The 14,927-nt window shown below is 30.0% G+C and overlaps 1 protein-coding gene across 2 annotated transcripts in view; it reads right to left on the reverse strand.

Annotated features, from left to right (window-relative positions):
- Positions 1-2,491: 2,491 nt before the first annotated feature.
- LOC134726119 (lysine-specific demethylase 7B-like) overlaps positions 2,492-14,927 on the reverse strand; it is a 28,920-nt gene continuing 16,484 nt past the window's right edge. For both annotated transcript variants that reach the window (XM_063590524.1, XM_063590518.1), the window contains 10 exons: positions 14,336-14,431; positions 13,535-13,699; positions 12,460-12,617; positions 11,775-11,968; positions 11,103-11,322; positions 10,466-10,635; positions 9,785-9,868; positions 5,289-5,401; positions 4,504-4,663; positions 2,492-4,011 (listed from right to left, as the gene is read on the reverse strand). In XM_063590524.1, coding sequence (XP_063446594.1) covers positions 3,929-4,011; positions 4,504-4,663; positions 5,289-5,401; positions 9,785-9,868; positions 10,466-10,635; positions 11,103-11,322; positions 11,775-11,968; positions 12,460-12,617; positions 13,535-13,699; positions 14,336-14,431 — 1,443 coding nt within the window. In that variant the 3' untranslated portion in view covers positions 2,492-3,928. The remainder of the gene's footprint in view (positions 4,012-4,503; positions 4,664-5,288; positions 5,402-9,784; positions 9,869-10,465; positions 10,636-11,102; positions 11,323-11,774; positions 11,969-12,459; positions 12,618-13,534; positions 13,700-14,335; positions 14,432-14,927) is intronic.

Genomic DNA, 14,927 nt, shown 5'->3' on the forward strand with positions numbered 1-14,927 from the left:
ACCTAACAAATAGGCAAATCAGGACAATTTCAACTCCTCAGAAAATAAATCATTAATGTAATATTAATTCTGAAGCTTTTCGAGTTATAATATGTCAAGGAATTTGTTCACAATGACTGTGATAAATGCTGACATAATTCTTTTTAGAAATAGATTTTAATAGGTATACATTTATGTTAATCTGACCATCTAAAAAAGGCTTGGGTTATTATCAAAACCAAAAAATTATTTGTGAAGGGACTGTCAAATAAACAGCAGGATTCCTCTTTACACCTTATTTTAGAATGCATAGGAAGAATACCTGAATTAATATTTCTAATATTTAGTCAAGGGAGATGAAAAGAAATATTGATAAATAAGGGGAGATAATTACCAAATGTTGATAATTAAAGGGAGGTATTTACTAAATGTTCACAACTATTAGATAATTAAAGGAAGATAACTGTCTTCTGATTTCTACTACAGTCTACTTATAAAATGTTACCATACCAGCTATAAATAAACACTATACATTAACTAACAACCACAAAAAATACTGTTAAAATCTATAAATAGGACTACAATAATAACTCATCACTATAACAGAACAAAGTATTACTGGATCAAAACACAGAAAAAACATATAAATACTGATCAACTAATATATTGGTAAAAATCAGAATCAATCAAATGTGCATCACGAATAAGAACAGATCTATAAAGTAAAAAAAAACCTGGGAAACAAATGATTGTAATGTCAATTTTTATTACCAACTGACTTTGGTTGATTTTTTTTGATTTTTTTACTGGAACGTTAATAAGATATGAATGTTGGAAAGTTGCAAAAAGTAATTGCCAGCAATGGTAGTAATTTTGGGTTTTGCTGTATGTATGTATGCTGATGTGCAAAGAAAACTCTAAACAGACCTAATCCCATGGCTTAATAAGATTTATAGCACCTTAAAAATAGTAAGACACTTTATTTTATTAAAATCTGTAAAGAATTAACTTATAGGAAAATTATATAACACATTAAAGGTTAATCTTATCTATTGGAAATCACTCCCAATTTATAAACAATGAAAACTTTACCCAGAAATTGTCCATATAAATTCCACCATTTATATATCTCAACTAGAGATAATTGAAGGTTGATTTTCATATGCGGTAATTTAATAACAAAGTTGGCTTTTAACTCTTTCCTCCATAATGACGTCTTTGATGTCTGTGTAGTACTTTAATTGAAACACTTTGACTATGAAATGTCTGCATCAGACTTACTAAAACTTGTATCCAATATGAAAAGGATATTCATAGGAATATCTGACCTAAATTTATTTGATTAAATATTTGTTTTTTGCTATGCATTAATACTTTAAAGCATATTTTCAGCATATTATTGAAAATCCTATGCAAATCAAGTATGTAAAAAATAAAATTCCATTGAGGAAAGGGTTAATGAGCACAATTTTTTTTACACATGCAAACACCTTATGGTTTTAAGATCTTTTGCATCCAATATTTTCATTCAATTAAAAATCATTATTGTGATAGCTGGTAAGAATAAAATTTAAAGAAACATTCTTCACTCTATCTTTTTAGAAGACTTTTAAGAATATTTAACCTCATCATTTTATTCTGTTAAATATTTACCAAAGGGGAAGAAAACAGAGAAGTTTCCTTCAAAAATAGATGTTTAGATCTGCTTCAACTTAAAAATTGTATTTGTAAGTATCTAAATAATTTGTTCATGCTATCTTGGTCTAAAGATTAACAGATATGAAGCCTTCAAACATTAAAATAAATAAAGAGAATGAAGTTTAAGAATTTCAAATAAATATATATAACACACAGCTTAAATTTTAACACATATGCAGTACAAAAATCTGAATATGAATATAATATGAAATCTGTACTCAAAGTTAAGCAACTAGTAGTTGAGAAATTTTTTACATTTAATTTATTCTCTCTGTATATATATATAACAGCATAAGTAATACATAATTTAAACAAATTCTTGCATGCAGTAAATTTCATTTTTTTCCCTATCATTAGGTATTTGATATCATTGAGTATTAAAACTTAATCAGCTATAATATAACCCATGCAAATCTTTTAATACATCTCAAACAGGTTCAAATTTTTTAATATCAATTTCAATACCATATAACTAACTGTAAAATTAGCTAATGATAAAATTGAAGGTAAACCGTCAACAAAAACTGATAAAAAGATAGTGATTTTAGGTGCAATAATTCTATATTAAAATTGTTAAATGCCTTTAATATGCTGCATAGTTTAATTTCATCCAATTAAACAAATTTATTTTAGCTACCCTAGATTATTGCACTGTTAATTTTTCGCTGCTAAGGGCTGTTCCTATAAAATGAATGTGGATGGGTATGTAATCCTTCAACAACCTACATATTTTTACCATAAATTACACGTCATACAACCCATATCCAAAAAATACAAATTCCAATAGAATAGCCCTAACCGAAAAGTCATATGATTTAATATTTCCATGATACAACATTCTGTTCAGTGTTAAATTATGAAAATAATTAATTATTTTATTTATTTTGACTGATAAAATATTGGCAAATGTTAAACTATACCTGATATGAGATAATGGTTGAGATCTTTTAATACTGAGAATACTTATAGCACAATGTCTATCAATGGTGTGTGTGTGTGTGTGTTTTATGATTTCATTTTTATAAAACTTTCCCTCCAAAAAAACATAGAACTATAAAATTAATATTCTTTAACATTTGTTATTTCCTTTTTAAAGGGTGTGGGAAGCAGTGATTTGAAAGCAATATAAAAACAAGATTGAAGGTATGTTTTTAACTATCAAAGTTATTGGGGTCTTAATTACATATAATTGTAACAAATGTTAAAAAAAAGTCAATGCATTTAAGATATTCAAAATTTTAATACATCAAGGGCATAAAAGTGTTCAAAAATATTTTTGATGTAGATACATTTTGTTATTTATGGATGCCATTTTTTCTATTCTTTTTTTTTTAACCTTTGAGCATTTAGTTAGAATGCCCACATAGTATTGATGTCATAGGGTTAAATTTATTTAAATTTTCAATTTCATTGTTATTAAAATGATATGCAAAAAATACTGACATTTTTTAAGCACGCAACCATTTAATGAACAGCAAATAAGGTCACCTGATTATATAAAAATCTATTAGGTTTATAGTGTTTTTTTACTGGTAGTAAATAGTTACTGAAAAAAACTACTACAACTTGAGAGAAAAAAATATGAATAAATTGCCTTTACCTCTGAAAAAAAAAAAAAAAAATAAATTATTTGATAATACTTATAGTGTATTGATTTACAGTTTAAAGATATGTTTTTATATCAAATTACATGTTTCAAATATGTGAATTTCAGTATTTTTGCTATAAACTTCAAATGTCCATTAATACTGTTAACTTGACTAAAGACCAGTTCAATTTTAAAACAAAACAAATATTTTACACATATCTAAACTTTGACCCCTTGAATTTGAAGATAGAATAAAAATAGAATTTCATTTATGACATAATTATAACATCATTCAATAAATTCAAGAGAATTTTTTAAGGGAAACTCAACCTATATGTTTTCTTGCACCAGGCAAAATGCATCAAAAGCAACAAAAAAACTTTAAAAAACTTAAAAAAAAAAAAAAGATATCTCTTGATCTAATTGTGAATATAGAGAACCGAAATTTGGCCAATTGAAAAAATGCATAAAGGTGATACATTAAAATTGATAATAATTTCACCTGCTTCTCTTCTTCTTTTTTTTTTAAATGAATCCATTTCATTGATAAATATTCTAATTTCACCAAAGTAATTTAAAATTGCATAGATTTTTCATAATATATACAAAACCATACACATACACACACACATAGACACACTTCCTTATAACATGATGAGGTAGTTAAAACATTCCTAGTTTGTGAATTTTCAGAATTTTTCCAAGTCTTTGTTTGGCTGTCGCTTGACCTTTTTTAGGTTTCTTGGCTGAAAAAGACAAAACATTATAATTTGGCACCAATAAAACAATCTGTGGAGAAAGTCATGTAAGAGATATTCCATTAGTTTTCATATTTTCCATTTATTCAATTACTTGAGAATACACATGCTGCAAAGAATGACCTGTTGTAGTGACCATGATTGAACTTTTTGTTGATGTTTTAAAACTACATTATAACTATGCAATGAAATTCATGTCAAGGTCAACTTAACCCTTGCAGACTATCAGGCACACCTTACAGACCTTGAACACACAACATTTAGTTGACCTATTGCTTATAGCATCTTTGAAACAGACCTTTCCACAAAAAATAACATTGACCAATGACCATGAAATGAGGCCACAGTACATTAAATCCAGTCAGACCAAAATGTACACCTGACAATCAGACCATACACCAGCAACTTAATTCTTATTGTATGAGATATGCAAATTATTTCCATATGATTTAAAAAAAAATAGTACTCTTAAAGACTTACGTTTGGTAGGACTTTCCGGACTGGTTGGTGTCGTTGGTTGAGGTTTTGACAGATTTGGACGGAAGGCTGAACCTGAACTTGATGATAAGGCTGTTCCTGGCATAGATATGGGTTCTGGTAATGTTTCTGATTTACTTCTCTTTCTGATCTTCTTTGGTTTCTAGGTATAATAAATATAATATATCACTTAAATACTGTAAACAATTCTTCCTTTAGAAACTGTTTCTTGATCTTGAAGAAACTTCAGTCTATAAAGTTTCATAAAATTCTGAGGTTAAGAAAAAGTCATTGATGTCTTATAAACTTTAGTTCAAGACAATATCTTTAGATCAACTGCAAAAATAAAAACAAGCAACTTCTATTGGGGTAATACTGAAAAAAATCTGTTCAAAATTTTGATTTAAATACAGACTTGAGATCATTTAAAAAACTCTTGTCGAACTTTTATACATTTCAAAAAAGTTTGACCAAATTACTGATGTTTTAAAAACCCTTTAACCACAGACTGTACCTTAAAGTGACCCAGCTGATGACAACAAAATGTTGGAATGGTTTGTCTCCCTTCCACAACAAAATGTCACAGCCTTGAAAATAACCTTATAAGCTATCATATAGGGTCAATAAGAAAATCTAAACACAGGTAAAGGTTTTCGGAATAAAAAAGGTGGCTTCATATATGTTGTATAGCATCCAAGACCTTCTGCTTGCATGACTTGTCATATTAAATTCAAAATTGTCAATGTATGTTAGAGTTGACTTAACAATGTATATTAAAAAATAAGAACCTGTATTGGAGCTGGCTTTGCTGCTGCGGCTGCTAAGATCTGTTCAACTGCCTCCTTCCGTACCCCCTCTCTGTGTGGCCTTTCTCCCTTAGGTATTGTTACTTGTACACGAGCTGAAAGAAAACATTAAAAATATCAAGTCAATATTTAAATATAACAAAAAAATATAATGCCAAATTTTTTTTAAATTATAATCAGACAATATTATAATAATAGACACAAACCCTACATAGACAGAGAACAAATACATCAAATACAGTATATATTTTACATGATTGTGGAAATCAATAGATTCTCTGTGTAAGTAATAACTTACATGTATGAAGATCTGAAGCAAATGAAATTACAAGTTAGATAACATAGATAAAAAACTTTCGTTTGTTTTCAAAAGTATTGTTTTAATGTTGTCATGAAGAGCATGCCCAGTAATATAGATATGACATTTTAAAATACAGAAATAAAATAAAACTTTTGTAATAACTGACCCAATCAAAGGTATGATAAGAGGCGTTTTTGGCCCCCTTTCAAAATAAGTTTATATATACATCATTGATAGACTTAGAATAGAAACTCCTAAAAGCTATGATTTTTTTTATGTTCCGGTGAAAGGAAGGTTGCCTAGCAACGGTTTTAATAAATAGCCAAATTATCACATATGCACTGCTTTCTCATTACACATTAGCATAATTCAAAATAGTATTGTTTGTTTAACAATAACTTGAGTTTGCAAAGGAAAAGTCACTTCAATTTCAGTTTAAAAAAAATGCTTAGCCGCAACCTAGCAACAAAAATATTGCCTAGCACGGTTCAAAAATTTGTAATTGCGGCCATATGAGGTATAAATATAGCAATATTTATAGATTTAGCTACGTAAATGATTTTTCTTTCGTATATATGATGTCTGAGTCATCATTATTTTTTCAATTAAATGAAATTGACCATAGCAACCTAAAAGTTGCTTAGCAACAGCCGAAAAGATAGAAATCAAATTGAACTACAAAAAAAACCCTTTTGATTTTTGATTGTACAAATTAGAGTAAAACCAGGTTTATAGAAAGGTCCAACATGCAAGAATAACTAGAAGAAATAAATGAAAGTAAATCAATCGTATATCATGCTGATATAAAGATTAGCAACTAAAACAGTGCTTAGCAACGATTAAATAATTCTGTTGGTTTTTTTTGTATACCGAAGTAGGTTTTTTGGTATTATATTTTTATCTTGATGAAATAAATATTAAATCATATGCTGTTACCAAAAACAGGGTTGATATCTCAAAAAAAATTGCTTAACCCCGCAGCACTTAAGTCAGGAGCCTCTAATCTTTGTTAGTGTTTTATGATTTTTAATTTTAGTTTCTTGTGTATAATTCAGAGTTTAGTATGACTGAACTAGTATACATATTTGAGTAGGGACCAGCTATATCCTGAAATTAGCGCATTGATCGCAGGTGTATAGAATCATTCGCAATCATACCACATCTCCTTATCTTATCCAAAATGTTATGCTTTTTTAATGAAACAGTTATTGGTAAGTAGTATGTTATACCCAAAAACATTTTAATTTGATAAGAAACGTAGACATACTTCATTAAAGATCATTAAAGGGTCTTGGTGGCCGAGTGGTCTAAGAAGTTACTTTTGTAATCACTAGCTAGTCAACACTGAAGTTGTGAGTTCGACCCCCGCACGTGCGGGTGCATTCGTTTTCAACCTTAATTTCTTCTTTCAATGTTGATCTATTTATTATTTTCGTTCTGAATGTCTGAATGTTCAGCCAAAAGGTTTCAATTTTCAAGATTTACAGCCGATTTGAGTGTGTTGCCAAAGGTAAGGTCTGTGGTAAGCTTGCTTGTTAGCTGAACCGCGAAGGCATTATTATGTCAGGTTTACTACCCTCTTTTCGAAGTAGCATAGTCCATCACATAGAAAGATTGGTAATCTGCTTGAGTAGTATATTTTTAAAGGAGGGTAGTTAACCTGACCTAACAATGACTCTATGGTTCATCTAACAAGCAAACTAACTAAAGATATTACCTTTGACTTCACACTCAATGATATCGGCTGTAGTAGTCACCAAGTTCAACCTTTCCGGTATCGAATAAATATTTGAAATTACTAAAAAATCTTATTTATTGTATCAGGGACATTGAACTGTAGTACTAGAAGTGCAATTTGTGTCTTCAATAATATATATAGCATGTGAGAGGGAAAACAAGTTCAACTACTGTTTTTGGTGAAAATTCAACAACTACTATAATTGTTTTTTAAGTAGCAAGAAATATTGACTAAGTCCAAAAGCCTGACATTTTAAGAATATTTGAAGAATAACAAAAATCCAGAAATTTTCATAAGTGAAGGCCCACTGGCTGCCTAAGAGGGGGCGCGATTTTGTCACACTTCAGTGCTTCTCTATAAAAGCAACCATTTTATTTCTCAAAAGGGGGCCCGGGCCCCCTGCCCTCCTCCCCTATATCCGCCTCTGTAAACGACTCTTTATATATATAGCTTCTACTTAAAGTTAACGCGTCAATATACCGGACATTTAAAGAAAAAATTATAAAAAAAAATTTGTAAGGGTTCCGCGGAACCCAGTGTCTCGCCTACTTTTGCTGTAAATTGCAGGCTCAACAACAATGAGGAAAAAAATCAATAAAAATATTCCTCTTGATACTATCTTATGATAGTAAGAACCTTCTGTCCAAGTTTGGTAAATATCTAGGATAGTTAATGAATCTAATAAAATGTTTTGAAAACTTTAACTGCAGACTGTATATTATGTTAACTGGAAGAAAATCTAAGTCCATTTAAAATAAAATACAGAAAAAATGGAGTTATCTTTTTACAAAACTTACTTCTGGATACTATCTTATGAACATAAATAAGCTTCTGTCCAAGTTTGGTACAAACTTAGGATAGTTTAAGAAAGTTATTAAAATTTAAAAAACTTTAACCACAGAGTGAATGTAATTTTTTCCCGCAGAAAAACTAAGTCCATTTAAAAGTAAAATACGGAAAAAATGAATTATTTTTTTTACAAAATTTACTTCTGGATACTATCTTATGATCATAAACAAGCTTCTGTCCATGTTTGGTACAAACCCAGGATAGTTTAAGAAAGTTATTAAAATTTAAAAAAATTTAACCACAGAGTGAATGTAATTTTTTCTCGCAGAAAAACTAAGTCCATTTAAAAGTAAAATACGGAAAAAATGAATTATTTTTTTTACAAAATTTACTTCTGGATACTATCTTATGATCATAAACAAGCTTCTGTCCATGTTTGGTACAAACCCAGGATAGTTTAAGAAAGTTATTAAAATTTAAAAAAATTTAACCACAGAGTGAATGTAATGTTTTGTTTTTCACAATAAATCCATCAATATGAGTTTAACCAAATTGAGTTTAACGAAATTGATGTGATACACAAATCTATTTTTCTGTAGATGGTTAAATAGAAAACTTCAAAGTGCAAAATATATTAGTTTTGATGAAATGATTTTCTTCAGAACTACAAAAAGAGTTTGAATATATTGTGAATTTATTATCAAATTCATTTGTTAGATCTCGTTGAATATTTGAAAATAATCATGAATAAAAATTAATTCACCATATTTCAAGGGACACAACTCTGTATTTGGCTGCACAGTGTTAGACTTTTTTGATTTACATGGGTCTAATTTAACGTACAACATATATCTTTAAGAGAGTGACCTGTCTTGATTACTGGATACGGCGTAATATTATCCGTACGTGTAATATTCTGATCGAATTGTATCCAGGAATAATTTCTTACCCGTGCCGTTCCCTATGACGTATTTCAATGACTTGCCAAAATAATGTAAACAATCGGATTAATTTTCAAATTTTTAAACATGAGCGCCAACGTAGACCACCGAGATATTTTATTATGGGAAAGATACAGAAGAGTACAGTTGATGATTAAAAATTTCAAGATGGTCTACGTTGGCGCTAATGTCAAATTTTGTCGCCGAACATGGCAAAATGGTAGATTTCTTACACTTTTCTTCGTTTAAGCCTTTTCAAGGTCTAAGTTTGAACATATGTGAGTACATAACACCTAAAAATAAGGTTCTACAGGGACGAACAGATACTGAAGTTCATTAAACAAGTGTGATGGGTTTCAACTTTAAAGTTTCAAAATTCTGGAAAAAGGGGGGCCAAAAACGGCCCTTATCATACCTTGTCCTTTACAGAATTGTATGAAACTTCTATGCAATGTAAAATGTTAAATAATATTGTTTTAAACAATTCTTCTAACCAAAAAAAGTCATCTGTGTCTGATTTTAAAACTTAACTCAAATTAGTATTATTAATACACTTTCATTGTGTTGACCCAAATTTAGGCAGTAATTAATTCATCTTCCAGCAAGTTCTTTTTTTTTAAAGAAAGGATTCTTTTGACTAGTTGCTTTGTCTGAGATTGAATGTTACCCAATATTCAGAGATTGTACTGTGAGTTGAGTAAATATTTACCTTTAGGATTCCAATTATCATCATGCTTTGACTTCTTTCCTCTTCCACCTTCTTCTTCATCTGACATTTCAAGGTCAGGATATACTGTAACAGTAAAAGAAATGTCTTCATCTTAGATGTAAAAATAAGATGTGATATGATTGCCAATGAGACAACACCCCAATCAGTGACCAAATTCCAAAAAAGTTCTGACATGTTAATAATACCACATAATACTGAAATCGGAACAAACAAAAATAAATAAATTTGCCCTAGTATTTATTAAACACACAAATAAAGATTTCAAAGAGATTCGCCTATGAGAAATAGAGAGTTATGTCCCTTAGGTGTAGAGGGACACCTTTAGGAAAGATTCAAGTAGTCTACAACAGGGTGCATTGTAAATGTCATATGCTATGATATCCGGACTCGTTTTCTCTCTTGATAACCTTCAAAATGGAGTAAGGATTTCATGACAATGCAAGGAAACAAGTCCTTATCTTGTCTCTTAGAGTGCTTAAGATGAGGTCAAATATCTAGCCCATGTTGATAAACATATAATTTTGTTGCCATAACATATAGAAACGTTCTTATATGAAGAAATAAATCATCAGTCAACAATTCTGTGATCTTTCTTCTTCATCAATAACTAGTCTAAATTTGAATAATTTTAATTATGAACAGGATGGAAGATAAACCTACTGAATTCATCATCTTTATAACAATTCTGTAATCTTTCTTCTTCATCAATAACTAGCTGAGATCTTTGATGTTGTCTGGATTTACCTCCTTTGGAAAACAATTCAATTTCATTCATTTGGCTCATGGATAGCATTCCCTGAATAGCTTCTCTCATACTTGGTGAGGCTCTTCTACAAAACATATATACACTAATCATTTAACTTGTATATTGATTAAGGGAAGGGGAGTGATAGAATGAAGGACAAGCAGAAAGAACAGACATCTAGCCGTCTTGGTAATAAATATCCTGCGCAACTCCTGATTTTGGAAAGCAAATAAATGTTTTACAAAATGATGGAACTTCGTCATAAACAGAATTAGAAATGTAAGATTTTCCCGTATAAAAAAGAAATATTAACAGTTATACTGAGTGCAGCCTTTGTTATTTAGAAACAAGCCATGATGGTATCTAAAGAATATGGTGCATAAATTATAAATTACTGAAATATCTAGAATATAAACAGAGCCATAATAAATTATGAAATTATTCATCATGGTAATTCTAGGTCATTCAGTCCTATCTAACTGAAATTACTGATCCTATACACTCTTGTATGTTTGTCCCAGAGACAAGTAACCTCAGATTGTATGTACTTACCCAACATCCTCATCAACAGTAAATGTTGTCTCTGTACCATAGCCACTGGCCTCTAGAATATCTGCTATACTACCATTGAGTCCTCCTCTTATTGTTGGAAGGTTGGTTCGATCCTCTAGACCCTCTGATTCACTCTGACTTGCTGCACTTTCTGACTCCTGACTACTTTCTTGACTACTTTCTTGACTAGATGTGCCTGGAGGCATTGGTTTACCATGGACTAAAACAAAAGTTTATAATTGATTTCCATTTGTAAAAGTATAGTTGCAGTCTTCTTAGAAACTTCAATGTAATACACCAGCAAGAGATTTGCTGAACCGGTTCAACCTTTGTGTTATTTAAGGTTTTAACATTATATGAGCTACTTCTAGCTAAAAAGTAAAACTCAATGCACCTTTTCATTTTAATGGATTATTATTCATAATAGTTTTGATTGGAAAATTCAGTTATACCAATCTTTTTATATGTTCCTCACATCATGAATTTTCAAACAACTTCAATCAAAATACACTGAGTGTTCTCATTGAACTGACTTCATCACTAATTTTAACAGTTAAATTAAAAGTTGTCTTCACAGGAAACAGCTAACCTGAGCTATTTTGTCTGGGACAAGATACAAATAATTTGATCTGAAAAGAAACTAGTTACACTAATATAATAATTTCAACTTACAAGATAATTTGAGCTTGAGAGATCCTTGTTTCATTGTTGTTGCCGATGACGGGGGAGGTGCAGATTGCCGTTTCCCACGTTTAGGATTCTCGTCCACAACCAGATTATCCACATCACTATCCTCATCAGCACCTGCATCACCGATCAACGGCTGAAATTTTTTAGTTCCCTGAGATTTCTTTTTACCTATATCACTGTAACAAAGAAAAAAAAGTCTAATGCTAGTTCTATCCTCCCACGTATATGCAAATCTTGACTTTGTATATGTATTTTTACAATCATTAATGCAAAAATGATGAGTTAAGTCCTTGATAATATAAGTTTTGAAAAATGTTTCTTGAAAACCTTCAACAGAATAATTCTCTCATAAGGGGTTTTAACTACTGAGCTCTTTAACTTGTCAGCCCTTATTTTAATTTTTAATCATATGATTATCCTTACAGGAATATCGGTTCCTCAATACTCTTCAACTTTGCATTTTTTAAATTTTTTTTTTACCATTCTAAGCGTCAGACGATTTTTTTTGTTGACAAAACATGTGTCTGCCGTACATTTCAATCCTGGTATCTATGATGAGTTTATTTACTACATGTAATTTGTATAGCGTGTCCTTATGGTTGAAGGAAGTGTTAAGGATCTTGAAAAATTTCATCTTCATTCTAAATCATAATGAAATGTTTCTCACCTAATAATTTTCCCATTAGACACCTTGAGCTTCAAACCGACAGATTTCCCTGAGAGATCATCTGGATCAGATTTTACTTCCTGTTTCATTTCCATGTAAGCACCTGCTTTAGGAATTCTTACTTTCAGAGAAGCTGGAGTGTTCTCATCTTCTTCATCCTGAAAAAAACAAGTATATTTGCCTTATAGATATGGACGTTAAAAAATGTTCAATGTGAATTCATTATCATAAGTATATAAAAAGTTTGTGGACATATTTTGCAAACATGTAGTTGAACAAAATATTTATGTGTTGAATACATTTCAAATATTCAATTTTTCATCAGTGCATTCATATAAACATGATAAAAATCAATACCATCAACATTTATATAAATTACTTCTTTTCAATCCATAATGTATAACTTACAAATTAATTATTTCACATCAGAACTATTTAGAATAGAATAGAATAATTTTATTGCCCAAATTAGAGGACCCATAGAGGCCATAAAATCATATATGATTGATTGACATAATTGGTAACTACAGCAATAAAACTATTAAAACTAGATGTGTCAAAGCGACACGAATGGCCCCGTCCAAAAAAAGTTGAAAAATCTGCAATTTGAATAACACATGTGGACACAAACATGATGGTAGTCTCACATATCTAAAGTGAGCTCAAAAGCTGGAGGCGTATAGAAAAAAAGTCTGTATAACTGTGATTTTTGTGAAGTCCAAAGCCCGTAATTTCGACAAAAATTAGCAGAGCGGAACAAAACTTAAACTTGATCTGTAACACATCATGGTTAACTCACATACCAAAAATCAGCCCAATATCTGAAGGTGTTTAGAAAAAAACTCTGTATAATGGTTTGTTGCGGAATGACGGAATGACGGAATTTCGGAATTTCGGACAAGGGTAAAACTATATGGCACCGACAACTTCGTTGCGGGGCCATAAAAAGAAAGACATGTGATTGTTATTGAGAAATAATTATTGGCAAAATTAAGGTTTTGATAGACTTTTCTATATCTTTTTCATGAAATAGTTGTAAAAATACAATTGAATGAAAATCAAATAAATAACTTACTTTAAAGTTATACACCCCTATCTTCTCATCATGTTGTAACTCCTGTAATTTCTCCTGAGTATGCTGATGTAACAGATCTATATTCACCATCTGTTTAGGTGTTGGCATGTTGTTTTTCTTCTTTTTCTTTACTTTCTCTTTCACTTTCACAGGACTACTTTTTATCTGCAACAAAAACAGTTATCAAACAAATCATTAAAAAAATACAGAAGGCATTCATATAGGTATTACAAAATTTGTAAGGGTTCTGCAGAACCTAGTGTCTCACCTTCTTTATGAATCTATTAAATGTTTTAAGAACATTAACAGCAGACTGTATGTAATTTTAACTGGAAGTAAAAACTAAGTCCATATATATATATACAGAAAAACAGGAAATATATTTTTACCAAATTCCTCCTAAATACTAGCTTTTGATAATAAACAAGCTTCTGTCCAAGTTTGGTAGAAATCCAGGATAGTTTATGAAAGTTATTTAAATTTCAAGAACTTTAACCACAGAGTGAATACTTGTGGACACTGCTGCCGCCAACAACGATGACAGAATGTAGGATCACTATGTTTTTTGTTTTTTGTTTTACTAAAGTCAAAGGCTCGACAAAAATGAACTACCTATACTTTTAAAGTTTTTGCATTTACACATATTGTGGACAGACAAAGTTTAAACTATAAAGTTCCTGCATTCTTGTAGCAGGGTCCTTATATTTATTTCTTTTATCTACAGTTGTATAACAACCTCTCCACAAAACAATTTTGAAATAATACCAAACACAATTTTACCACATTCTTCACAAATCTTACCGTATTTTCAATAGATTTGACTTCTTTTGACAGTTCTTTCAACAGACGTCCATATTGCACATGTTCTGGAAGGTCGTGTTTGGCATCTTTCACAAACTACACAAAACATAGGATAAAATTATAGCTAAAAACAAATATAAGAAACAACAATGAAATTTTTTTTTAAAATCTAAAATCATGCTTGCTAAATTAGTCTTAACTTTGTTTATAAATTATTCAAATCATAATACATGTACATTCATGAATAATATCTTTATTTTCACCATTACTACTTTTTGTATTTTGCTTCAATTAGTTATTTCCTCACTTTTATGGTGTGACATTACTTATCAAGTTGATATATTCTGGACCTTTCTTCACATTGCTTGACTTTATCTAGCAATTCATGAAATAATATAAAACAGAAAAGCTTTTTGGATGCATGAAATTTATAAGTGTTATTTTCATTTTGTATTGTTTATATAACTATTAGCAGTTTCAAGATAATAATTTTAAATGAAGGCAATCAATCTCTTAACATTAATGTTAACATCAGCATTGTATTTTTTTTGGACATATTTAAAAAGGGATATTGTAGACATAATAACATTGT

This window comes from Mytilus trossulus, chromosome 1 (genome assembly GCF_036588685.1).
Source record: "Mytilus trossulus isolate FHL-02 chromosome 1, PNRI_Mtr1.1.1.hap1, whole genome shotgun sequence".
NCBI classification, from domain to species: Eukaryota; Metazoa; Mollusca; class Bivalvia; order Mytilida; family Mytilidae; genus Mytilus; species Mytilus trossulus.